The sequence below is a fragment of the Trichosurus vulpecula genome, chromosome 6 (assembly GCF_011100635.1).
Source record: "Trichosurus vulpecula isolate mTriVul1 chromosome 6, mTriVul1.pri, whole genome shotgun sequence".
NCBI lineage: Eukaryota > Metazoa > Chordata > Mammalia > Diprotodontia > Phalangeridae > Trichosurus > Trichosurus vulpecula.
The window spans coordinates 245,522,850-245,550,561 of record NC_050578.1 but is presented as its reverse complement, the minus strand read 5'-3'; the positions used below and the strand labels follow the sequence as shown (position 1 = coordinate 245,550,561).

The window sequence follows — 27,712 nt, the reverse complement described above, 5'->3', positions numbered from 1 at the left end:
TCATCCAAATAAAAATCATAAATGCTGGTGGCCTTTTCCAAAGGTCTTTTGTAGTGATGATCTTCTCCCTTCCTGGCATGGAGAGGATGGTTGAGGAAATTCTGCTGGCATGAAAGGAAATGACCCTTTGGGGTTTGTGGGGTAGAAGCTGGTATCTGCTTCTATTCGCACTCCCAAAGTTAGAAGTACTGCCATTCATTGCATGGCCCCAAAAGGGGAGCTTTGTTTCCTTTGAATCATTGCTCTATAAGTATCAGTTAGTCAGTCAACAGGTATTTACTGAGCCTCAACATTGCCAGCTGCTGAGGATACAAATAGAAAGAATGAACCTATCTCTACTTGGAGTGAGCTTATAGTGTCATCTTATGGGGAGACAACAGGTACATATAAAAATATATTAAAAGTAATTACCAATGTTGGTTAAATGTGTCAGCCCCATAGTTTATGGCCTTATTCAGTTCAGGAAACATTTGTTAAGTGCCTACTGTGTGCTAGGCGCTATGCTAGGCCTTGGAGATATAATAGGCAATTAACTAATCAGCAAGCATTTATTAAATGCCTGTGTGTTAGGCACCATGCTTTGAGAAACTTACGTTCTACTGGGAGGAAGCAACATGTAAGAAGACAAGGAGATAAAAAATACAGTGTGAACAACTGGTGATATCAGGAAAGGGGTCTTGTGGAAAGTGGCCATTGAGTTGAGTCTTGAAAGGAGATGGAAGGAGGGGCAGCTAGGTGGCAAAATAAATAGAGCACTGGCCCTGGAGTCAGGAGGACCTGAGTTCAAATTCAGCATCAGACACTTGACACTTGCTAGCTGTGTGACCCTGGGCAAGTGACTTAACCCCAACTGCCTCAAAAAAAAATTATAATAAAAAGAAAAAAGATGGAAGTAAGCAGGGAGAGTATTTTAGGGAAAAGCACAGATAGGAAATAGAATGGTAGGTATGGAGAATGGCGTGTAGGGGAAAAATAGCCCCTTGGTACTCTGCCCTAGTCAAGCCATACCTGAAGGGTTGTGTCCAGTTCTGAACACTCCCCCTTCCCATTTAGACCACAAACTCCTCGAATATAGGGACCATGGTTCTGCCTGTGCATCACTAGTGATTAGCACAGTGCCTGGCCCATAGTAAGCACTTAATAAATGCTTGTTGAATGAATGAATGACCTGATAGTTGTCTTCAGACATTTACAGGGCCGTCACACAGAAGAGGCATTAGAGCCACTCTGCTCATCACCACTGGGCAGAATTAGGAACAATGTTTGGAAATTGAAAAGCAGCATATTTAAAGGGAGGATGAGCCAACAGCACCATCCCAACATGGACCAGGCAGCCTTGAGAAGTAGTGAGTTTCCTCACGTCATAGAGGAGATTTATCAGGGTGTATGCTCATCCTGTTGTCCTTGGAGGTCTCATGGGGCGCTGAGATGCTGTACCTTGGTTTCCTAACTCCTTGTCCATTTTCTGCCCCCCCCCCAGTTTGTAACCATCCCACTTCATTTCCTCCCTAGGTGTCCTCTCCCTTCCTGCGTACTTCAGCCCTTACAATGATGGCTCCCTGGGCAATGATGAGCGAGCTGATGCCTATGCCCAGCTGGAGCTCCGGACGTTAGAGCAGTCCTTGCTGGCCACCTGCGTTGGGAGCATCTCTGAACTGAGTGAGTTAAACATTTCTTGGTGGGCATGATTGTAAGGGAGAGGGGAGGCAGAAACTGGAAAATGGTCTTCTTCCCTTCCTCCTCCTCCTTACTTCCCCCTGGCCACTGAATCATCATCATTCCAGCAGCAAAGCCAAAACAGTGTGGATTTGAGGGACAGTGAGACTCCAAGAGTCCCAATATAGCCCTCACTCATCCTTGTCTCATTTAATTGAGAAATGTCTATGTCTAAATTGCCTCCCCCATCTCTGTATGGATTCACCCTAATGATATCATCAGGGCAGGTGAGGATTAGATAGATATGTGTGCTCGGGGCACAAAGAAGTCATCAACCAAGCAATATTGAGGTAGGACCTTCCCATTACCCTCTCCATCAAGTTGGGCTGCTGGTCTACAAGCTTGTGATGGATTCCTGGCCTTTTGCTGTGAATAACTGAGCTGTGTGGTTTCTTCAGTGCTTGACTCTCCTCTCCTCTTCCTTCTTTCTCTCTCTTCTCTCTCTCTTCTGTTCTTTTCTCTCTTTCCTTTCTCTTTCTCCTCTCTTTATCTTCTTCCTCTTTCTCTTCTTTCTCTCTCTTATCTCTCTTTCTCTTCTGTTCTTCATTTCTCTCTCCTTTCTCTTTCTCCTCTCTTTATCTTCTTCTCTCTCTCTCTCTCTCTCTCTCTCTCTCTCTCTCTCTCTCTCTCTCTCTCTCTCTCTTTCTCTCTCTCTCTCTTTCTCTCTCTCCTTCTCTCCTTCTCTCCCTCTCCCCCTCTCCTTCCCCCTTCCCCTTCCCTAAGAAGACAAAGAAAGTGATCTATTCAAGATCATATACTACAAACTACTGGAAAGTCTGGAGCACAACTCAGCTCTCCCAGTTCAGACATCCCTGGCTGTGATACAGAATGGGAGGAATAGGGCCCAGCAGGTTAGGGAGTCTCCAGTGATGGGGATTCCAGCAAGGAATTTCTTTCCATCTCAGTGTTTGTCAACAACAAATATTTACCCACCAGCGGCGCCACAAATCCTAGGCAACAGTCTGGCTAGGAGTTCTTGGTGACCTGCTGTGGCACGTGGTACTTACCGTCTAAAAGTCCTCAGTAGTAGTAATGATAACGATCATTCGAGGTTAGATAGTTGTGTTGTTTGTCCTTCATTTTCAAAAATGACTGGTGATGTTACCCAACTCTCCCATTTAGATAGTACTTGAGAGGCAAATAGTCACAGTGGACAGCTGGATAAATGTGTTTGTACATAGTTGTTTGTTGTTTCCCGAATTAGATTGTGGACTCATTGAGGCAGGGACTGGCTTTTGCCTCTTTTTGTATCCCTAGCACTTAGCACAGTGCCTGACACATAGTAGGCGCTTAACTAACATCTATTGACTAAACGACAGAGATCCAATCTGGCTTCTGACTCCCACTAACCATGTGACCTTAGGTAAATCATTTAACCTGTCTCAGCTGTAATCTCAGCTACCTCCTCTGTACTTATCTGTCTCATAGAGGCAGTATGACTTAGCAGATAGAGTCAAGAAGAGCCTGGGTTCAAATTTCACCTCAGACGCATACCAGCTGCATTACCCTGGGCAAGTAATTTAACCTCTCGGTGCCCTCCAATCAATACTATAAAACAATAAGTTTCAGGAAAGGTGTTGATTTACATTGGGAAAGGAAGTTCCTCACTCCTATCTCAACTGTCATAGAGCCAATCAAAAATAAAAATAAACGACTTATTTCACAAAGTTGCTGTGAGAATCAGATGAGATCTTATATGAAGAGCACTTTGAAAACCTTAGTGTGCTATCTAAATATTTATTATTGATAATTATATTAATTGTACTAAGGATGGATTATTAATACACCAAATATTGGCTATTATTGTGATTATTACATTTTGCAGATGTGGAAACAGATTGAGTAGGCTGACTTTCCCCAAAGCACACAACGAGTCTTGTCCGAGTCTAGATGCATGCCTAGGTCTTTCTGTTGCAATCCCAAGCAGCTTTCCACTACATTGCCCTGCCTGTCCACTGCACACTCATGTGGACAATCCTACCTCATGAATACTGCCATGGTCTAGGCACTGGCATTCCTTAAGTCACTTTGATCTGGGCCGTAATCAAACATAATTCCTTATTTAGTGCAGCTGCCACACCCATGGCATTTGTGGGGAAGAGAGGAGAGAAAAGGGCCCATGGGAAGGTAGGGAGAGTCTGACTTCTGTTGGCTTTCCCAATGGTTTTGATGCACCACCATCATTGTCACCTCTTTCTGACCACTTGGACCACTTGTCTCTTGTGGAATCCCTGCTATCTCCCCACCTACCATGCCACAGTTCACCTAGGTATGTTTAAGCTGACACCACCCCAATAGTCAGTCAGAAGACAGACTGGTACCACCTGCTGCAGCTGAGGGGAATCATGGGCCTTTCCTTTCCCAACCAACCCTCATCATCCCCTTGCCAGGTTCCCTACAGGGAGAATATGCCCACTGTCATCACAATGCCAACTTCCATATCCATATCTCTTGTAGAGCCCCACTGTCCTCTTGGTAAGGGGTCATCTACCCCCTTCCTTATTCTCTAAGGTCCATGGGGCCTTGCCATCTGCCCTGCCATTTTCTCTACCTAAATACCTCCCTGGCCATTCCATCTGCAGTGATCAGCACGGGAGCCCGACTTTATGTGTAGAATCCTCCAATTGGGGTGTAAGCTTCTCAAGGTAGGAACTCTTGATTTTCTTTCTGACTTTAGCACTTAGTGCAGGGTTTGGCACATCCTAAGCACCTGGTAAATGCTTTTTCCATTATGCTGCAGCCATCCTGACTCATCCCATGCAGCAGAGAAGGCTCTTTGATGTGGTAGATTGCCTCTGACCTTCCCTCTTTTCTCCCCCCACCACCTCCACCAAAGCCTGGATCCATCTGACCCCCTGTCCTGCCCCAGCAAGAAGGAGGAGGTGGTACAGGGAGATACGCCTCGATGAGAGCAGGCCTCCGAGAGACAAAGAACAGAATGAGACCGATGATACTTGGCACTTTGCTAACAGCTGGTCCCTAAATTCACCCATGAAGGCTTTGACATTCATTAGCTCCCAGAACGTCTGCACCTCACTGAGCCTGCCAGACAGGTTGAGAAGTATCGGTCTGGATGGGCCCAACTGCAGAGGAAGCTTGGAAAGCTCCTCTTTGTTCTTCGCCCCTCCCCACCTGGGAAAACTTGACAAGATGGAGAGGGGGAGGGGAAGAGAACAAAAAGGAAAAACCCCAACGACTTCTCCCTAGCAATCAGGATAAATGAGGACAGCTCTAAATGCCACTTCCCTGGCAGCTCTTTCTATTTGCTGTTTCATGAAGAGGTTTGAAAAGACTGGCGTGGAACCTGGAGGACCCCTGACCCATCAGGCTTTGGGTGGTTAATTGGTGGGAAAGGGGAAGGGGGATCAGAGTCCCACCCCCTTCTTCCCCATTCATTGGCATCTGTTTCTGGGCTTCACCTCAAGAAAGGGGGATGTAGTGGGAAGAAATCAAAGTTCAAAGTTGGCCTCCAGCGTTTGGGTCCCAGCTCAGTGCTCTGCAAACTCTGAGGCATTAGATAAATAACAGCCATTACCTTTACCATCATCGTTTTCATTATGATTATTGCCATTTCTAACTAGCTGTGCATCGTTAGCAAGCAAGTTGTTTTCACTTTCCCGGCTTCAGTTTCCTGCTCAGGAAATGGAAATGACCTCTAAGCTCTGAATCCTTTAGGGCAGCTAGATGGAACAGTGGACAGAGCCCTGTGCTGGGAGTCAGGAAGACCTGAGTTCAAATGAGGCTTTGGACACTTATTAGCTGTGTGACCTTGGGCAAGTCACCAGCCTTTATTTGCCTCACTTTCCTCAGTAAAATGAAGATAATAATGGCGCCTACCTCCCAAGATCAAATGAAAGAATAACTGTAAAGCACTTTGTGTGGTGCCTGGCTCATAGGAAGTAAGCGCCATATAAGTGTCCGCTATTATTATCTCTCTTCTAGTCCCATCACACCCCTAGGTCAGCCCACAAAGAAGCCAGGGAGACCTGGTATGCTGAGTCTTGGGTCCTCAACCTAGTGAGAGGTTAAGAAAAAAGCTCTAGTAAATAAAGAAAAACATGCGGTGAGAGAATACCCGGAAGTCCGCTCTTGGCTCTGGTGCCAAGCAGACAGACAGTCCAAAAGATGCCAGCTTGGGGAGAGCTGGTCAGTGCTGGCCGCAGGGCACCCATGTCCTTATTTGATATCATAGAGATTGCCCAGGCCTGGGCTCCTTCTCATCCGTTTGGAGGTGTTAGCAGGGCTTATGAGGGCTCCAGCCTTGGGTGGTCTTCAGAAGCACTTCAGGTCCCACTTGGCTCTTAAAGACCCTTTCATAGGACCATAGATTTAAAGGTGGAAAGGTCCTCTAGTTTGTATTTACAGATAAAGAAACTGAGGCCCGAGAAGAGAAAATGGCTTGGCCCTATGTTTCAGGAAGACCTTTGGAAGTTGCCGCCAGTTCCCAATCCTGTCCTCTGGATTTTGGTTGGAGGCTGCCAAAGATTTCTCCTCTAATAACAATTTTTTTTTTAATTCTCTTTTGTTATGCCTTTGAAATACCATTTCGACACGATTTTCATTTGATGCTATTGGCTTTTTCCTTCCTGTGGCTTTGCCAAGAGTTATGACATTTGGGCTGGGAGAAACAGGAGCCAGGTTTCAACTTATTGCAGCTGAGAGAGAGCCACGAAGAGGGGAAAGGCTGAGAGGCAAGTGTGCCTGGCCAGGAGGTTGATTAAGCAAGTCGCCTGGGCCCTGGGAGGCCAGAGGGCAGGGCCAGACCTTGCTGTTTAACAACCTCATTGTGTGCTTGGCTTCCAAAAGGACACTCTCCCTGCAAATGAGAATTGAGAAGAAGGAGAAAAGTATAGATTTAAAAATACTCTGGGGCTTGGACTAACCAGAGTGATTTGCATTTTCCCGGCTTGGCTTTTATGATTTTTTTTTTCCAAGAAGAAAAGGGGGTGGGGTAGGTAGGACCTGCTGCTGGCATTACCTTCTCCAGCTCCATCATGTATGTGCTAATGAGTATCAGCCCCTGACCCAGAGCTGGGTGGTTTTGTCATTAATTTTGTAACCTGCTTTCATTTGCGGGTTTTTTTTCCCCTTTAAATGTTTCTTTTAACACTCCTTGAATCCTCCTAGAACATAAGTGAATGTTTATATCCCAGGCCTCTGATGAAGGCAGCTTCTTCCCCTCACCCCTTGCTTACCCTGGGCCCAGTCAGGCATGGTGGGGTTTGTGAATATAGATCCCCAGATACTCTCAGCTGGGACTGGAGGGAATGAGTCGGGAGCTGAGCTGCCAGGCGGGTGGTTGAGGAAGTGAACAGAGATGTGTTCAGCTCTTCAGGCTTGTTTGCTAATCACCCCCTGCATCCAGTAAAACCCAGGAGCAGGAACTCTGCCTAATCTCAATATGATCTTCAGAAGTGCTAGAACAATAAATAGACCTTCCTTATCCAGAGGTTAGATTTAAGAGTGAATTTCTTCTACCAGGAGCTAAATGTCAGGCTCCGACGAATGAACTAAATTAAGATTTATTTGGATTTTAATACCGGATCAGCCACTTACTTGTCCCTTGTGTGGTCTTGGACAAGACACGTTACCTACCTTGGTTTCTTCATTTGAAAAGTGAAGGGGGTTGGATAAGGTGGCTTCTAAGGGTCCCTCCAGTTCTAAAGCTATGATCCTATGACATTTCAGGGACAGAATCGAGGACTGAACACCACCACCCTCAACTTGATATGAAGCTCTCATGTTCTCTGTGTTCAAAAGTTCAAACAGGGCACAACTGATCCTTATCACTCTTCTGTTCTCTGCTTCAGACCCCCTCATGCCTGCATTTCTATGGACAAAGCTGAAGAAACTACTGAATTCTTCAGAATATTGTAGAGGTCAGAGAAAGGGCCACCCGGAACACACAAGGGCTGCCACCTCCCACTCCCAGCCTTCCCAGAGCTGAGGTGCCTGCAGGTGCCCAGAGCTATTCTGGGCCCATCCTTTCTCAGTATTGTCACCAGGCATACAATGAAGGGAGATTTCCTGTACTTAGCTTGGGGAAAGTGGGGGGGGGTGCGGTGTTGAAAATCAGTATAGGTCATGGGAATGGAAGGGTTTAAGAGTCTACCAGGGGGCACATATCACAGAATTTAGAGCTGGAAAAGGCCTAAGACATCACCCAGTCCAACCCACTCATTTTACAGAGAAGGAAACTGAGACCCTTTGCCTGAGGTCACTCTAATAGTAAGAAACAGACTAGGGTTCATAGATCTAGAGTTGGAAAGGACCTCCTCAGAGGCCAATCTAATTACACCCCCTGATTTTATAGGTAAAGAAACTGAGGCCCAGGGTCATAGAGGTAGTAAGCCAGGTCAGACTCTCCAAATTTAGTGTTCCTTCCACTGAGGTGAATTGCCAAAAATTGCCCCCATCCTCTCTGCCCAGGCACCAGACCAGCCCATTTCCCAGGTACAGAGACTGTGGCCTCTGTCCCCCACCTGCCTACACCCCAATATGCAAGTCTGATAGCACCTCTGTTGGTAGGCTGAGGCCTAAACCAGTAGCCTCCTTTAGGTGAGACAGACAGAGAGAGAGAGAAGGAGGGAGAGAGGAGGGGGGAGAGAGAGACAGAGACAGAGACAGAGAGAGAGAGACACAGAGAGAGAGAGAGAGAGAGAGAGAGAGAGAGAGAGAGAGAGAGAGAGAGAGAAGAGGCAGCACTGAATTTCCTTAGCCAAAAGAGATGGAGGAAACCCTGCCAGGGCAGGGAGGGAGCAAGGATGATGAAAAAGAAACCGTATTAGCATAAGCTCCCGAGGAGACCTCTGGCCCTGCCAAGTGTCTAATTCAGCTGTTAAGTCAAAACTCCGAGTGAAAGGCAAACCTAATTGGTGTTGTGTGTCTGGATGTCAGGTTCACCCTCGCCTCTTGGCTCTGGGGGTAAATTATAATTAAGGCTCCGAGGAAGCTCTTTCTCATAGCAGCCCAAGAACTTTTACCTAAAGGAGAAATTAAGCCCTTGGGCTGAAAACTCAGATTGTTTCCTCTTTCTCCCCTCCCCCCAATCCCCTGCAGGTGACTTGGTCTCCCGGGCTATGCATCACATGCAGTGCCCCCATCCTCTCTGCCCCGGCACCAGCCCAGCCCGCCAGGCCCGCCAGCCGCAGCAGCCCATCACCTGGTCTCCCGATGCCCTCCACACGCTCTACTATTTCCTGCGCTGCCCACAGATGGAGTCCATGGAGAACCCCAACCTGGACCCGCCAAGAATGACCCTGAACAATGAACGGTAGGAAAGCTGGCGAGGAATGGGCACCGAGGGAGGCATAGGGTGTGAGGGTCCTGCATGTGGCACTCAGGGAGATGCTTGTTGGCGGGCTGAGCTGGGTAAGGGGGCCAGAGCCTTGGGGGGGCACAGGGGCTTGGTGCCAGCGCCTTCCCACAAATCGTATGTGAGCCCAGCAGGGGCTAAAATTGGCCATCCAGGATGGCTCAGGGCCCAGCCAGGATGTGTAGCTAGATTTCCAGAATGGGCATAACTTAGGATCCGAAATCATAGAATGCTAGAGCTGGAAGGGACTTGGAGATCATCTCCTCATTTGCTAGGAGGAGAGGAAACAGAGGCCCAGGGCAATCCATCGTTGCTCATGGGCTTAGGTGGCAAAATCAGGACAAGAACCCAGTTCTCCTCAGTTCTTTCCCTTACACCTGCCTATGAGAATGGGTCAGCTACAGGCCTTAAGAGCCCAGATTCATGGGAAATTCAAAGAATCAAACCCCTTTCTACTAGGAAAGCCTTTTCCTGGTGTATATCCTCCCCCAATCCCATTAACATGACCGAGACCTGGTTGCTGATGGACAGTGTCCAGCCTGGAAGTGGGAAGTGATGCCAAGGGTGCTTCTTTGATATAGATGGCAACATAAAACCAGAGGATTTATAGCTAGAAAGGACCTTAGGGACCACCTAATAATTAGAGGAAATGCTGCATTTCAGTTAGAGGTTATTAAAAAGAAAGCCATTTTTTCTCCCATCTAGTTCATAGACTGCCCCCTCCCTGAAATCCAATCCACAGATAAATCGCTTGGGGATCCCAAGTTAGGAACCTGTGTCTTATAGACTGGGGTTAGTACTTGAGATATATTGGTTTTACATATAAGTTTATGGTGTATGGTTTTACATATGAGTTTACATATGGTTTTACATATGAGTTTAAAATATACATATGTATATATAGATATAGATATATAGATATATACACACACACATACACCACCCAGTGTGTTGCACAAACACATTTGCAAACCAGGTATTTTCTGTGAGTCATCAAATGACTCAACAGGCACATGGGAAATTAAAACCAATGTTTAAAAAGAATGGACAATTTCCATATATTCTGGCCCTAAAATGAGGGCGACCTAGAAATTTCCAAGAGAGCAAGCTGTCTTCTGGTAGCCTGAATGGATTCCTCTCCCTTTACTCCCCCATTTACTAGCCAGCACTGTCTACAGGACCAATGTCTCAGTGTCATAGAGAAGGTTGCTTTTTTTTACTGGGAGACTAATTCCCCAATCCCCAGTCAGAGCTCTGAACCCAAAGGCTTCAGTCACAGCCGAAAGGCATATGGGGAAACCCCAGCCCTCTTGGCCGTAGAAAGAAAATGGGAAGATTCTTTGGCTCAGTCGGGGGAAAGGGTAGGAGAGCCAGGGCCTATCCTAAGCTTCAAAAGGGTTGAGTCAACCCCAGTGGGGATCTGAAGCTGTGGTTCCAGATATCTCTGCTAGTGAAACAGACGTCTAGCCCACTAATCACTCCCACTTAAGGGAAGAGATCTGTTTTGTCCTCTACCCCCATCATCACCACTATCAGCCCATTCCACTGAGTCTGTGTGGGCTATATAGCACAACCTGACTAACTGTCAACACATACACACACTGCCTGAAACTCTGATCACTCATTTCCTGTTTTGAGGAATGCTCCCCCTGCACACACACACACATACACACACACACACACACACACACACACACAGAGGCATATATTATATGATGTCCCTAAAGCACATTGCATACAAACACAGAGGGGTTGTGTGTGTGTGTGTGTGTGTGTGTGTGTGTGTGTCTGATATCTGTATGTGGGTGACTAAGTCAGTATCTGGGAAGTGTGAGGATACTCACTCATCTTCTATGTCGTGGATAAGACTTATCCATGTCTAAGCTCTCTGGTTTTTACCCCAACCTTCTCTCTAAATCCACTCTTCAGACCAAACCTGCCCCTTCCTATCCACTGTCCACCAAAGACCCCAGCAAGGGATGAGAGTGAGGGAGGGAGGTGCTTTCTCTACAGCCTCTGCAGAAAGTGGGGCAGCGCTCAGAGTATAAGTTGCCCAATGTGGGAACCTCTTCTAGACCAATAATATCAGCTCAAGGGGCCTCCCAGTCGGTCTGGTTTGAAGACAAGTTCTGCGGCCTGTGGAGAAGAATGAAGCCAGTGCTGAGCACGGACCTCCTAGGCCTGATCTATCCCCAGGGCTTGGGCCTGTGGCAAAGAGTTGACCATTAGTGATTACAATATAAGCAAGAAGCTGGGTGGGTCCTGGGCACCTGAGTGGGCCACCTCCCTTAGGACATTCCGACTCCACCTGGGCCCTGCCTCCCTATTGTACCAGAGAGCCCTCGATAGCCTGGGAAAGTGGAGAATACAGATACCTTCCCATCACCCACACAGGATGCTTTCTGGATGTTGGCTTCATTAATTGAGCATAATCAAAAACCTAGGCGTGGTCACAGCCCCTGCCCTACAGGTACATAGTCTCTGGAGTAAAACAGAAAGAAGTCGGGCAGGCAGGGTAGGGATTGAGGGAGAGGACCTTTCTGACTGGGAGCCACAGAGTATGAAGAAAGGAGACAGTACTCCAGGGAATGAGCTTCTCTGGAAGCCTTAAGGAAGAGAGCAGAAGCCCACCTCTCAGCCATGGGAGAGGCATGGTCCTGCCTGGAGACATGGGGCATGAGTGACCCAGCAAGGTTCTAGCCAGGCCCCAATTTCATGAGGATGCTCGGGCCTGGCCAGAGTGAGCACACTTCGAGTAGACCTCTAAGTGTCTGGAGTAAATATATAAGCCTAAGGGACCTCAGAAGGAAGGTTGAGGGACGCTCATGAAGAACGAGTCTGAGGAAGCATTTTAACAAATTCAGCAGTGATTTTTAAAAAAATTGTATTGATATCTTATAAACATCAACCCTGCAAGATTGCTGCCACAGCGTGGAGTCAGATGTGAGGGGAGATGGATCTGGGAGGGAGATAAGGGTTTAAGCCTAGCTTTAACCAGGACCTTCTGACTTTGGATCAAGGAGAGGAAATATATGACACCCTGATGATTTCTTAGTCACTACTCATAGTGACCCTTCCATTTCCCAGAACAAATACTGATTTCCTTTACTCCTTAGAGGATATATCATCTCAGATTCCAAATAGCCTTCCCTTTTTCCCTGCTCCAGGAACCATCTCTTTCATCGGTAAATTAAAAAAAAGAAAGGGTGGGGAAGGAAGCAGTTTAGCAAAGTTAACCGATGCATAAACCGAGTCTGACCATATATACAATTCCCCAAGCACCCATTAAGCACCTACTGTATGCTGCCAAAACAATCCCTGCTCTCAAGGAGTTTACCTCCTCCTAAGGAAAGGAGGGAGATTTTTTGCTATTGAAATAGTAAGAAGTCGACCAGCTCATGAACCACACTGAGGGCAAGAGGCCAGTTCAGGGGCAGAGACCAGATTGGAGAGACCTGTGATCTCTTGCTACTTTCCACTCCCCCATTCTCTCTCTCATCGTGGTGATGGGCAAAACTACCCAACTCTGAGACAGTGAGTAAACAGATTCTCATCATCTCAGATCCTCATGCGCCTTCAGGCTCAGACCTCACCAGGTATCATTCCAGAAAGCCTCTGTCATAGTCTCAAGCAGAGAAACCTCAGCCTTGTGGAGTAGCTGCGCCCTGTGGGCTTCCCTGAGATTGGGTGGCAGCTGCCACCGTCCAAGAACCCATCAGCTCGGTTGTTTCTCAGGCTCTGCCCCCACCCCCCAACACCGCCCCCATCCATCCCCGAGTCATTCCCAGCATCAGATCTGCCGGGGATCTCCCACAGTGTGGACTCAGGCATGAGGGGAGGTGGATCTGGGAATTTTTCAGTAGGAGGGAGTTATGGGGCCTAGTTTAAACCAAGACCTGACTTTGGATTAAGGAGAAGAAAAAGGGAAAAGAAGAGAATTTTATGGTTTCTTAGTACTCGTGGTGACCCCTCCATTTCTATGTGCAAACACTAATTTCTCTTGCTCCATAGAGGACCTTGGGCTCATACTTCTGTAGTATGAAATTCCTGTAGGTCTAATAGGGTCTTAGAGCTGCAAGGGACCTCAGATGCCATCTTGTCCAACCCCTCGTTTTACAAATGAGGAAACTGAGTCCCAGCAAGGCAAAGTGACTTACGAGCATAGACTTGGAGATGGAAGGGACCTCAGATACCATCTTGTTTGGGTCGTAGGGTTTGTCCTTTGTTCTTGAAGAGAACCGTGACATCAGGAAGATGATGCCATGACTTGCAGTTGACTTTGATTAGAGTGAGGGAGGGCTGGGCAGAGCCACCAGCCCCACTTTCTCCTCCAGAGCCATCTGTGTCCAGTGGCTAGATATAGATCGGGACAGCTGGAGATGGTCCAGGATGCAGATCTTGTCTGACCTCTCACTTTACGGACGAGGAAACTGAGGCTCACAGAGAAGTGACTTAGAAGCATAGGTTGAGCTGGAAGAAGGAACCCTAGAGGTCATTTAGTCCAAATCCCTCATTTTACAAATGAGGAAACTGAGTCCCAGAGAAGTTGGCCTGCATGGCCTCTAAGGTCCCTTGTTCTAGGATCCTCAGTGACTTCACCTTTCTGGGCCTCATCTGTAAAATGAGGGGATTGGACCGAATGACCTCCAGGGTTCCTTCTTCTAGCTCGGATCTGATGAATGGAAGTCAGTCTGAGCCTCCTCAGTGGAGGCCCTTCGTCCCTGGATGCTCCAGCTAAGTACCCACGAGATGAGGCCGCTTGTTGCCGAGCTGCTCTTGGCTCAGCTCTGGGATCAGCGTGTCCCCCACCACCACCACCAGTGCAGCATTGTGGCTTCTGTGGTTTGTGTCTCCTTTCTCCCCTAATCCCCATGCTTCCAGTTCCCTTTCCCCCAGGCCCTTTATCCTAGGAGGAGGAGGAGGCAGTGAGGTGCTGCTGGGGAATTTCCCAAGGTTCCGGCTGCACCCGCCCCTTCTTTCCCTGCTTCCCTCGCCTCCTCCGAGCCTCTGCCTGCCTGGGAACAGGGAAGGCTGGCACATTTCCACCAGACAAGTTCAGGCTGGGTGCTCCCTTGAGGACTGTTCTTAGAGCTCAGGGCCTCCCAAACCACACTGAGGGCAACTGTTAATGCCAGCTCAGGGAATGAGGGTGAGACAGGGGCTATCCTGGCCTGGCCATCTGGCAAAGAGGGGAAATCTCCCTTGGGCTGGCAGATTCCTGAACATTCAATTCAATTCAAAGAGCATTTATTAAGTGCCTCCTTCACGCCGGGCAGCATTCTGGGATCTGGGCCTATAAACACAATAATGACGAGGTCTCTATGTTCAGAGAGCTCACTGATTCTACTATTCTCTCAGGGAAGGACCCCATGTATGCAGTTAAGTAAAAGTGTACTTTGAACAATGAGTAGGATGAAGAATAACTGGGCTCACCCCCCCTTCTCAGAAAAGACCCAGCCAGCTGCCTGAGCCTCCATACATAGCCAGAAGACACTTCTGCCTTGGTCCTGTATCTTGCAAGGACTAGGGAGGTACCTCCCTCCCCGTCAGACAAGCACTTGACATAAGGAAGAAAGACCCACAAAATGCAGTATATTAAGACAGAAGACTCAGAATCCTTCATCTTTTTTTTGGTTTTTTGCTCAGCTTGCAAAAGTGGTTTCTTATCAAATGTGGAGCTGATAGCAGCCGGCTTTGTTCTGTGTACTTGTCTCCATTAAATACCATTTCTAGAAGATCTGCCACGTTAAGCTTTTTCCTCTTGGTTTTTTTTTCCCTTTCTGTGCATTAAATCTCCATCTGCTTACTTGAAAATGCAGGCGCAAGAGACGAGGCTAGCGTTTGAGTGAATTAGCTATGGTGTTACAGAGCATTCCCCGGCCTGGCAAACCCATAAACCTCAGAAAAGGTCTCTTTATGGTCCTTGGTCCTGATGGCCAGGAGACTTACCCTAGTGAGGGAGGAGCAGAAGAGGAGGGATGTTGGTCTCTTTTTGAAATTGGCAGCAATATGGGCCACAAGTTAGAAGAACAGGGGAGATACCTGAGGTCCCTACCTGACTTATGTCTGAACCGCTATGGAGTCTATTTGACCTTGGAGGAATCATGTGATTCCTAGAACCCTACCTTCTTGATCAAAACGCTGAATTCTAAAGTAGAGACCGAATATTCATTTTCATCTAGCTCATCCCTCCCCATCCATCTAATGAAACAGACCCAGAAAGAGGAACTAATCCACCCGAGGTCATCCATCTAATTGGAAGACTCAGAAACTTATAGAGCCAGAAGGGCTCTTACTTAACAATTGCAGGTCTTTCCTGTAATTTTTACATAGGTTAAGTGACTTGTCTAGGGCCAGTTAGCTAGAAAGTGGCAGAATTGGAACCTGAATCCATGTCTCCTAACTCCAGATCTTTCCTCCATAAATAATGTTGGAGCTAGAAAAGGCTGTAGTGGTCCCCTCCCTGTACTCTACATGCCCTTATTTTATAGACAAGGAAGGCAGAGGGTCAGACAGGTGAAAAGGCTGCTGAGCCTGCTGCTGTGTCCACTATACTTTCTAGAAGTTAACAGATTTCCTTGTGATTCTTGGCTGGAAAATTGCATGAACCCCAGCGCTTAATGTGCATTTACTATACCAAATGCAGTCAGTTCTTAATATGCAGTTAATTCCCTCCTGCTCTCTGCTTGCCTGGGTCCCAGGATGCTTTTCAGGTTTGATAACTCTGTGTGTGTGTGTGTGTGTGTGTGTGTGTGTGTGTGTGTGTGTGTGTGTGTGTACACTCATGGGCCTACATCTCAAATTAGTTGTTCAGGGATTTTTTGCTATATGGATAGTAAACAATAATATTAGCTGGCATTTACAGAGCGCATTAAGTTTGCAAAGCGCTTTGTGTATATTATCTCATCTGATCCTCTTGTCAACTCTGGGACCGTTATGACTATTTTGACCAGATGAGGAAACTGAGGCTGACAGATGTTAACTGACTTGTTCTAAGGTCACAAATGTAGTAGTATCAGAGGAAGGATTCAACCTCAAGACTTCCTGTCTCCAAGTCCGGAGCTTTATCTGCTATGCCAAACAGTGTGATATAATGTAGCTGATAGAGAGTTGACCCCCTCCGAGGTCAGGGGGACCTGAGTTCAAGTTCCATTCTTAAATACGCATGCTGTGTGACCTTGGACAAGTCACTTAGCCGATGCCTGGAATGCTCTCCCTCCTCGTCTCTGCCTCCTGGCTTCCTTCAAGCTCCAGCTAAAATCCCAGCCCCACCTCCCCAATTAATGTCCATACGTTCATTATCCCCAATTTACACTGCGTGCCTTTTCTTTGTAGGTGGTTGTTTGCATGTTGTCTCCCCATTAGACTGGGCGCTCCTTGAGGGCAGGGACTGTCTTTTGCCTTTCTTTGTATTCCTAGCACTTAGCATATTATCTGGCATATAGTGGGCACTTAATAAATATTTTTTCACTCTAAAGACCAGGTGCCAATCTATGGGCATTTCAGTGAAATCACAGATTTGGGCTCAAAATGAACAAACATACAAGTAACAATTATCATCTTTAGTCCCTGTCTGAGATAATGTGGTCATAGCTGTCATTCTTTGCCTGGCACCTAGTAGGTGTTTAATAAGTGCTTATGTGATTCCTTGGTCCACTGTGGTGGGTGATCTCTAGCTCTCTTCCTGCCCTGCTGTGTCACACTAACCTATCCTGGGCCCATTTCACCATCTGTTAATCGCCTGCAGCTCAGTGAAGACCAGTCAAAGGGTATTAAGTGCCAAGTTCCTTGGGAAGAAAGAATTAAGGATTTGGGGCTAGATGGAGGAAGCAGTTGGTGCCAAATGTTGACAGACCCAGAGAAAGGACAGGATTCTGTCCCGGCTGCTGACTGCTGTGCTGGGGGCTGCTAGGTTGGTCCAGCTTCCTGTCTTATTGTTGGAGACAGGCAGGGAGAAAGAGAGAGGGCTGGCAACAGCGGGGCCCTGGGGCTTTGGGGGGCTTTGTTAACGGTGGCCACTACAATGCTCTTTGTCTCTAGCTCGGCCACAGTTCTAAAGAGACCCTCCGACAGCAGGAAATCTCAACTGTAAGGAGAACTGACAATTATTATTTTATTATTATTATCATCATCATAGCTCCTTTTTTGTTTAAAATAAGGAGGCTCTGGAGTGCCAAGCTTCAGAGACTGGGGCCTGGAGGAGAGCAAGGGGACATCCCTGTTCTGGTCAGAGCCAAATTGGGTTGGTTTCTTGCCTGCTTCTATGTGCCTTGTCAGACTAATAGTCAAAATTCATGTCCTCCTGCAAGATAAATCCCCTCAGAATTACAGCCCATGCAGGCAGGCTTTGTCCCAGGTCCCATCTCCTTAATGTTTGTGGATTTTCAGGAGGCAAACACCTGATGGAATTTGGGAGTCTTAGAGATGAGATTAGAAGGAAGGGAAGTCAACTTTCCCCCCTTCCCCCTAGCTGAGGCCAGCCCTGGGGCCAGAATGTTTCTTTCCCTTGTGCTCTTGGGTGTCTGGTCCTTTGGTCCATGGTGTAGACATGGCTGTGAATACAGGTCATGGAATGTGAATGGAACAGTCTATTTGAGCCTCTTCTCTGTCAGGGAGTCAGCCCTGGATTTGAGTTCATAGGGGATCATAGATCTAGAACTGAAAAAGACCTTAGGAAAGGGTAGCTCAGCTGCCCAAAGTCAGTAAAAGACTTTTCACCCTTTGCCTCATGCCAGAGAAGCCAGAGAACCCACCTGGAGTAGACAAAGCGGGAAACCAAGAACCAAGAAGTCCTGGGTTCAAATCCTGCTGCCTCAGAGGCTAGCCCTCAGAGGTAACTTCAACTCCCTGACCCTATTTTCTTCATCTATAAAATGGGGATAATCAGCACCAACCTGAGACATGGTATATGAAGTGCCCCGCAGACCTTAAAGGGTTAAGTAAACAGCAGCCTTGATGATGGTCAGTTTCCCTTCTGGACCCAGTGACTTCCAAGGGCCCTTCTAACTCTAAGCCATCAATGCTGTGATGATGGTGGTGATGGTGGTGATGGTGATGGTGATGGTGATGGTGATGGTGATGGTCATGGTGATGGTCATGATGGTGATGATGGTGATGATGGTGGTGATGATGATGGTGGTGATGATGATGATGATGGTGGTGATGATGATGATGATGATGGTGGTGGTGATGATGATGGTGGTGATGGTGATGATAGTGGTGATGGTAATGATGATGATGATGGTGGTGATGATGGTGGTGATGATGATGGTGATGGTGATGGAGATGATGGCGATGATAGTGGGGATGATGGTGATGATGATGATGGCGATGATGGTGATGATGGTGGTGCTGATGGTGATGATGATGACAACAACAAGGCTTATCCCCATGTCCTACTAAAAATATTCCTCTCTTTAAATGAAAGGGCTCCGTCCCCATGACCTTTCCCTATCTCATGATGACTTTTTGACAATGTTGGAAAAGTTTGTGACAAGAAACAGACCTTTAGTGTCACTGAATCATAGAATTATACCTGCAAGGGACCTTAGAAGACCATCTAGTTGAACTGTCTTTTTCTAAAGAAAGGAAACTTGAGACACAGAGTAGTTAAGTGACTTGCCCAAGGCCTCATAGCTAGTAAGTCTCTAAAAGCAGATTTGTACTCAGTTTTCCTGACTCCCTATTCGTTACACCAGAGTGGCCCAGCAATCTGTAAGATTTCAGTTCTCTAACTGGCTCTGAACTCTGCCATCTTGGGGGCACTGCCCCACATTGACATGTGCATAACTCCTTGGTTACCTACATCTACCATTTTCTCTAAGAAGCCTTGGCATGGGTACTAGGAACTGTCACACAGAAGCCCAGAAGGGTGGGAAGGTGATTCTACTGGGCCACTTTAAACCAAGGATACTCATCCGCAGAACCCAAACATAGGAGACCTGACTGGCAAGACTCATGATTGGTGCTCCATTAATGCTTGTTCGGTGAGGCACCAAACTTCATGAGCATCCTAAGCCCACCTGTGGGAAGCAGAGATGTCTGAGTGGTGTTAGCCACAGCTGGGAGGGACCCACTCTGAGTAAGGTGTGAGGGCCTCCACCTGTCTGGCTCTCCCTACCGCATCAGAATGGGGCCTGAGGTTTGTTCCTGGCCACAACAGAGGATAAATGTGAGCAGGTAACCTCAGCAAGGCCCTGGAGAGAGAGAGCCCAGGTGCAATCTCTGGGTGGGAATAAAGTCTTGCCCCAGCGATAGAGGGAGTGGTCAAGGGAGAGAGGCCAGCTCTGTACCTTTCCATTCAGAAATCACATGGGCCAGCTGCTCTGTGAGGCTCACACCCTCTGATCTATCAGCCATGTGTAATGAAGCCAAGAAGGGGGTCTGGCTCACTGCTGGCTGTGAGTATGCCCAGAAGTGTGAGAAAAGAGCAGAAAGGGTGGCATCTTGCCCAGTGTGCTTGACTGGAATTTGTCTTATCTGACCCACAAGATGCCTCGGAGTCTTTCCCAATCCCCATTGGGAAAGGCCCAGCTTGACTAGGGGTGCTGGTGCTTGTGGGTCCATAGGGCCCCCTACCCATCCTGCAGAGGTGGCAGTGCCCCATCAGGCCACCCCAGATCTTAGGCATCATCTAGACTGAGCCCTGTCTAGGGCTCTCACCCTGGTTTACTGAAACCGATGAGCCCCTGAGAAGTCACAGAGCATCGGGCTTTCCCAGGAAAGTGTTTCCAGTTGGAAAAGTGCTGCATGAAGGAGTTATCTTTTTGCCTGGAAGATGACAACCACACATTGGTTTTCTGTCTTCTTATGAGAACTGTCTGGGGAGACTCAAGGGTGTCTAGTAACCTCTAGTAACCAAAGACTTAAGTCCCTCCAAGATTGCTTCTAGTAAATGGTTTATTTGGGCTTTGGAGCTCTTCTTAAATCATTCTGACTCAAGACTTAGACTTGGCAGATTCCTGATCTCATCAGGGTGGGGACTGCCTGCCCTGATACAAATCACACACAAGCCATCCCCCTTCCTGTGCACTTCTTGTAAGGACTTTTCGTTTTTCTTTTACTGATTTATTAATTCTCTTTTCTTTTTTTATGTAATTCTCACTTACAGATAGCAATCCCTCTCCCCCATAACCTTACCTTTCACAAATAAATTCAGAAGCAAAACGAATCAGTCCCCTGACTGTGTCTGAAATTGTATGCCTCATTCCACACTTGGAGTTCACCACCTTTATGTCAAGATTAGTCTTTTGAGGTCATGGCCACTATGTTACTGCACTCCATGCAAATGTTCTCTGCAGCCATCCTTCCAGCTCTAGATGCTATGACTCTGTCTAGACTCTATGACCCAATAACCCTCTAAAAACATAAGAAAACAATGAGAGCAGAAGCTCCCCGAGGGCAGGGACTGTCTTCACTTTATATCTCTAGCACATGGTAAGCACTTGATGGGTACTTTCTCATGCATTCATGCTTGGTCATTGCATCATCTTTCTGTATTGCTTTCCTTGTGTTTTCTTTCCTTTGCAGTCATTGTCCTCCTGGTTCTGCCCACTGGACTTTGCATCCACTCCCACAATTCTTGTGCCTGGTCCTTTCTGCAAAATCCTCCCAAGAAGATCCTCCTGGGATCCTTTTCATACCCTGTGCAGTCCATGGGCTATCCAGATGTCATGCCTCACTCCCACTGGAGGACCAGCCCACGTCCTTTTTAGATCAGATATATCCGTGACACAGAGTTGTTGACAGTGTCTTCTCTCACACATATCACTGTTGTCAATATGCTTAGAAGGCTGCTTTCACCCACCGTGTGACTTCCCATTGGTCATCTATAGTTGTGGCCTTTTTGAGACTTATATTCCACACTTTGTAGCCAGAGAGTATCACTGAAAGCATGTCAGTATTTAAAAGATCATTTTTGGTGGCAGAGAGAGGCTTACAGTCATGAAAAGCAATACACCTTTTCCTAATTACAATCGTATCTGCTTGTATTCAGTTCTGCATCCAGCCCACTGTCCATCTATAACCCTAAGCCCAGATACATGTACTAACTCAGTGCCTAGTATGGTCCATGAAAACACTAGCAGTGTCTGGGATTCTGGAATCTAGAATTGGGCAGGACCTGACTTAAGAGATCATATCATCCAAACCGGAACCAAGAGAGGGGAAGTGATTTGGGTAGAGCCAGACAGGAGCATGGGATCACAGATTTAGAGCTGAAAGAGGTCACCAAATCCAAGGTCTTCATTTAACCCACAAGGAAATTAAGGCCAAATGAGTTTAAGTGACTTGCCCAAGGTCTCACGGGTATGAAGTATCGGGATTCAAACCTAGATCCTAAGGTAGTTGGAACAAATACCAGCTATTGGGAGTTAAAGGATGTGGATTCCAATCCCAGCTCCACCATTGACCAGCTGTGTGACTTTGGACAGTCTCTTTCCTTTCTCCGGGCCTCAGGTCCTCACTCAGAGGCTTGGACTGGATGACCTTCAAGATCCCTTTCAGCTTCCGAGTTAAGGATCCTCTAGTACCAAACATCATGGTAGGAAATAGAGGGCCTATTTTGGAATCAAAAGGAATGGGTTCAAGTTTTGCCCGTGTGACTATGAGACTGCATCCCTGGGCAAGTCACTTAACCTCTGAGTGACCCAGGCAATTTTCTAAGACTACAGCTCCTATAATTATGAAAGTACTTTCCACACTGGGAGATACCTATATAGATGAAATCATAGATCTAGACTCCTCCCCCCCACACAAAAAATCCCATGATCTTAAGACCATTAATATTCTTCCCACTCTAACCTCAAGAAGAATAAATATGGCTCCATCTGAAAGTCCCCTCTCCCTTTATTGGACTTAGGGGAGAGGGATGATGGATGGCTTGGAGAGGGATGATGAGACTTGGTACAAATCAGGTGAATCATGGTTAATACAAATACCCAAATGGATCAGTGGTCTCATTGATGGGTACATTCCCTCCAACAATGCAGACCTCACTCCACCCACACCTGCCCATCCCATAGAGCTCAGAGTCTTATTTTCCTGTAAGTTCACCTCTGGGGGCCTTCCTTGATTTCTCTTAAAACCCACCACCCACATACCTTTCCATTGTCCTCTGAGTAAATTGCAGTTTTACTGTTTCAGAGACAATAGTATTCTGTGACCCACAGCTATACACCAGTCAAATATTGTTAATTCAAAAGATTGGGCCTTCATTTCAGGGGGAGGTTTGAGGCCATTCAAGAAATTCTGCAGTTTCTCATAGGCAAAACAGCCCACTCTCCTCCTTGAACTCATCCAAAAATAATTTCTAAGTGGCTTTCTCACTACATTCCAAAGTCATGCCCAGTAATAAAGTTGGGGCCCCACTTCTACTGTCAACTACCACCTAGCTATGGCCTAGGGGTGGCTAGACTGATGATGGTGGTGGGAGAAAGCTGGGGGCTGTCACAGATAATCCACTTATGGATAATTGGGAATTTGTTGTCATTCCAGACCTATCCCAGGGCAAATAAGCTCTCCAGCTGGAAGCATTAGGGACCAGATCTTTACTTAGAGTTCATGCTAATGGATACCAAATGGGGAAAGGGAAAGCAGGGGGGTGAACAAGAATACACTAAGGGAAGCACACTCCCTCTCCAGAGACCCCAAAACCATTCCTGAGCCCTGAAACAGCCTTTACCCAGAAATCACCCCCTATCCAGTCACCTCTGGAGACAATGATGGGATCTGCAGCAGGAGTGGCAGGGTGGGAAATGGAAGGAGGCTGAAGATGTCTAAAGAGGTCTGAGCTGGAGGAAATCGTTCTGGTTTACCCAACATTTTTTCCCAGTAATTAACCCAAGATGTGAATTGGACTCTTAATTGCTTCAGTTGGGTTGGAGGAGAGTCTGACTTCAGGAGAACACTGCTTTTCTTGTATTCTAAACCAGACTTTTAGCCCCATTTTTAGCCACCACGATTCTACTGGGGAGGGCAAGGGAATTTGTGGTGACAACTCTCTCCAGGCCCCCAGGAACCTACCTGGATTTCTGGAAAGTTTTCTGAACTTGGGCCATCCCTGACCTGTGAAGGGATTTGTCATTTTGGAAATCTCCTGAACTCCCATCTCCGCTGCCCCTATCTCAGGAGACTGGGCCTCCAGTCTAGATCTGTGATGCCCCTATCTCAAACCATCGGAAAAATACCCAGTTCATATCATCCTGGTGATAAAGAAAGAGTGGTGGGTGGGTGTGTTGTTTGGCAAAGTAGATGGGGTAGGGGGAGGATTCTTTGGATCATTTTGAATGGTACCAAAGGCAAATGAGCACAATGATTAGGTTGATTTCATCTGAGGGTGTGTCAGAGGGAAAGATAATTGGGGGTTGATGGTGAACATCTTTCTGGCCACACCTTCCTAAATAAACTATTTCCTTTGGCCCATTCTTTCTTGGGGTTCTGAGCCTTGAGGTGGAGACAAGGAGTAAGAGCTGATGATGAAATTGCTCATTAGGAAACAAACCCATTACCAGTCATTGGTACCCTCTAAATTTTCCCAGCTGTAGGATCAAGGCCCTAAATCTGAAACCATTTTGGGCTTATAGCCAAATTTTTCAATTAAGTAGCCGTATTCATTAGGAGGCCAATTAAGTGGCCTCCCAAGGCCATGGAACAGACTAGATGGGACAGGGGTACGCTGTAAGTACCACGTGGGTCGACATTGATACATCCACGTGCTTATACACGGTGGGCAGACCCACCCCCATGCCAAAGTTGACTTTCCAGCCCAGAGCACCGGCCAAAACCCTCAAATCTTGCTGGCCTCCTCTCACAACTGCTGGTTGTAGGCGGGCATCCAGGCCGCCAACTTGGACCAGTTTGGTTGAGGCCCCCTGCCCATTCCCCATGTAGGAACAGGGCCTGCTTTGAGCCTGGAAATTGGAGTCATTTCCTGTTCCCCGTTGTTAAGACACTGCTTCTAAGACTGGAATCACAATAAATCATAAGTGTGTTGAGTGATACAGGGTTTATTTATTTTTTCCAAGCTTCGAGGCTCTCTTAAAACCAGGGCCTCCAGTTTGCTTGTTTTCATTCTTTCTCCCCCACTGCACTCTGTTTTTTAAGGTGGAAAGAAAAGGCTTTTTACAAACCAGGTCCCATGGAAGGCCTTTCCAGGACCCTCCATGGGAGGGGTTATGTCTGTGGTGCAAATGGCCCTTCAAGTTGGAAAAAAAAATACAGAAAGCAGCTATTGCTCTCCAGCCAACATGGCGGAGTGAAATGAGCCTGCCCTGGGTGCCACAAGATGTGGCTACTCACTAACTAATTCTGTGTAATTACTTCTGAGAAAGTCCTTAAGCAGGACAGAGGAGGCAATGGTCCCATCCCCTCCCTTGGTCAGACCACATTGGGAATACTGTTCAGTCCCAGCCACTATATTTTACCAAGCACATTAATAAGCTAGACAATGCCCAGGGTGATGAAGGGCATCAAATCTGTCATAAAGGATTATTTGAAGGAGCTAAGGGTGTTTAGCCCGAGAAGAGAAGCCAAGGGAGTACAAGAGAGTTGTCTTCAAGTATTTAAAAGGCTGAGACCTGAAAGATGGATTAGTCTTGTTTTATTTGGCTCCAAAAGGCAAAACCAGAATCAGTGGGTAGAAGTTACAAAACAACAGATTCACGGTTTAGGTTAATTTTAAAAACTAACAATTAAGAATTATCCAAACATGGAATGTATTGGCTCTGGAGAGAGTGGGTTCTTCTTCCTTGGAAGTCCTCGAGTAAAGGCTGGACAACCATTCACTGGGTATGTTATAAGGGAGGAGTTTTTTCCAAGTCGGAGTCAATCTCTGCGGCCCCTGGAGATGCCGTCCCACTCTGAAGCTCTGTGATTCTGAGTTTCGTGGGATCATAGAGATCTTTTACTTTGCTTTGTCACTCTATACCTTCGTTCTCTCTCTGAAAAAGGAGATCAGACTATCCAACCTCTCAGGTCATTTCTGGCTCTGACACTCGGTGATACTAAGTGACAGCTGGTGGAGGCTATTTCACTCGAGGCTGCCTGCCACAGAGCTCATCATTTGCCCCAGCCTAGCCAACACTAGTCCATGAACCATCCCTTGGCTCTGAAATGATAGGGAGGAGCCCGAGCAGAGATCTACCGAGGATGAAGAGATCTCCTTTCCCTTTGTCATAAAAGCAGAAAACAGCCTGCGGAGGTCCTAAAGAGTGTACGCTGACTTCAGGGGCCATGGAGAAGCTGGTGGCCAGAGAATCACACCACCCAGAAAATCCTGGTTGGGAGTCACACGGGACCACATCCGGTGGAGTAGTCTGTTATCAGAGTATAGAGATGTAGCCCCCAGCAGCACCTAATTAGCTTTCTTTCCATTCCAACAAGCATTTATTAAGTGGGTGCTGTGTTTTTAGCACCGTACTAGGTACTGGGAATATAGAGACCAAAAGGAAAGTTTCCTTACCCTCAAAGAGTGTACAGTCTACTGGGGGAAAACACTGTCCCCAGATATGTAAATACGAAATGTTATCATTCAATCATGTCCAACTCTTCCTGGCCCCTCTTGGGGTTTTCTTAACAAAGATACTGGAGTGGTTTGCCATTTACTTCTCCAGCTCATTTTACGGATGAGGAAACAGAAGCAAACAGGGTAAAGTGACTCACCCAGGGTCTTACCGCTAGTAAGTGTCTGAGGATGGATTTGAACTCAGATCTTCCTGACTCCAGGCCTGGTGTTCTAGCCACTGCCCTACCTAGCTGCCCTAATGGGGATATAAAGAAAGGCAAAAGCGGCCTCAAAAAGTTCCCATTCTAACAAGAAAGACAACCTGCAAACACCGCTGTGCGTACAACATACAGTATAGATGGGAGGCATTAGCCCTATGGGGACCAGAATAAAAGGCCTTTTGCAGAAGGTGAGATTTGAGTCTTGAAGAAAGCCAGGAGATGGCGGTGAGGTTGGAGAAGCTGAGGGAGGGGCAGAAATCAGGATCTGCTTCTTGAAGAAGCCACTTGAACTTAACTTTGAAGAAAGCCAGGGATTCCAGGAGGCAGAGGTGAGGGAGGAGAAGCATCTAGGCATGGGGTGCAAAGGCAGGAGGATAAGAGATGGCAGGATTCGAACCCAGGGACTTTAACTCCAAGTCTCTCCCCCTTCCATTGTACCCCACCACTTCCTAGATGGTCTGACTATTCCCTTTCCTCAAGTGGGAAGGCTGTCCTTAGATGGATCAGGGCCATCCAGAGACTGAGCCCTGGCCCTTCTCCCACTGCTGACTTGCCAACATCTGAACTGCCAGATGCTTTCTCAAACATCGAGCCTGCCTGAAAAAAGCTATCGAGCATAAAGGAGCTGAGAGGACGTGGATTTCTCTGGCCCTAAAGACCCTCCCCTCCATACCCCCTGCCCAACACTGGTACTGTCAACACCCACGTTGATATGATCGGCATTGCCCCAGGATCCAGTGGCAGCCAAGAGAAAAGACAAGGAGGGAGAATATTTCCCCTTTTAATTAGGGGGAAAGCAAGCAGAGGCCCTGTCCACAGATACATGTCAGCATTGCTCCTTGGGGACCCTTCTACCTTGTAGGTGCAGCCAGTGGGGTTCGTTTTTATTGGACTGGCCCAGCATGCCCAGGAACATCAGCCAGCTCTTCTAAGGATGCCCAGGGAGGGAGAGGAAATATTATAGGAACATAGAACACAACTAGAAGAGGCCTCAGGAGAGCCTAGTCCATATTATAGAAGACAAAGCCAAGGCCCAGGAAAAGAAGGGACTGGCCCAAGGCCAGACCACTTGTAAGTAGCAGAAATGAGATTTGAACCCAGGACCTCTGAGTCCAGTTCCAAAGCTCTTACCACCATCCTACTCAGCTCTTCAGGATACAACATGAATCCCATGACCCAGAAGAGGCATTTTAGGGAGGAATACGCTCAGCTGTGTCTCTTGACTGGTGCTCAGGCCATGCTTAGGGCATCGTCCCTGACTATTTCACCCTCCACCGGTCCCCATGTGGTTTTTATCGATGTAGGAGGGTTGGAGGAGCTTGCTTTTGCAGGTAGAATTGCCATAATTGCATTCAAATGAGCAGCAGACGTACCCCAAGGGCAGAAGGAAAGCAAGATGACCTTGTCTTCAGAAAACATCTTTGAGATGGCTCTCTTTGTGGTTATTAATAATGCATGTAGCCGTGTACCATCTTCAAAAGAACAGAAAGCATCCTACCAACAGTATGTCGCTATCAAGCGCGCAACCTCCTTGTGGTATTTATGTCTCACTAGAACATAGCTTCCCATTAGCCCTGCCTCTTTGGGTTGGGTTTGGGCAGAGGAGGGAGACATCCCAGCAGAGAGACTTCAAGAGGTTTTGTAGCAACAAAAACCACACATTCGGTTCTGTGGATCATCCGATGATTCACAGTTTTGTTCGTTTGTGAATTATCTTTTTGTTTACTCTTCTATTCCCAAGGCTAATGATATTTAGGTAAAATTTTATGCCATATCCAGTGGAGATAATATATAAAACATTAATAGGGATACATGTAGAATTAATTGCACCTTTGGGCTCAAATAATCAATGGAGAAGGGGAAATGTGGCTAGAGATGGTTTAAGAGGACTGCAAGCTGGGGTCATCTAGTCCAACCCCCTCATTTTACAGGCTTAGTGTGGTTAAGTGACTTGTCCAA

The 27,712-nt window shown here is 47.1% G+C and overlaps 1 protein-coding gene across 1 annotated transcript in view; it reads left to right on the top strand.

Moving 5' to 3' along the window:
• The window catches only part of ABTB2 (ankyrin repeat and BTB domain containing 2), a 192,909-nt gene that overhangs the window by 136,830 nt on the left and 28,367 nt on the right, over window positions 1-27,712 (top strand). The window contains exons 2-3 of the mRNA XM_036763219.1: window positions 1,513-1,659; window positions 8,776-8,989. Of these exons, the coding sequence (XP_036619114.1) occupies window positions 1,513-1,659; window positions 8,776-8,989 (361 nt within the window). The remainder of the gene's footprint in view (window positions 1-1,512; window positions 1,660-8,775; window positions 8,990-27,712) is intronic.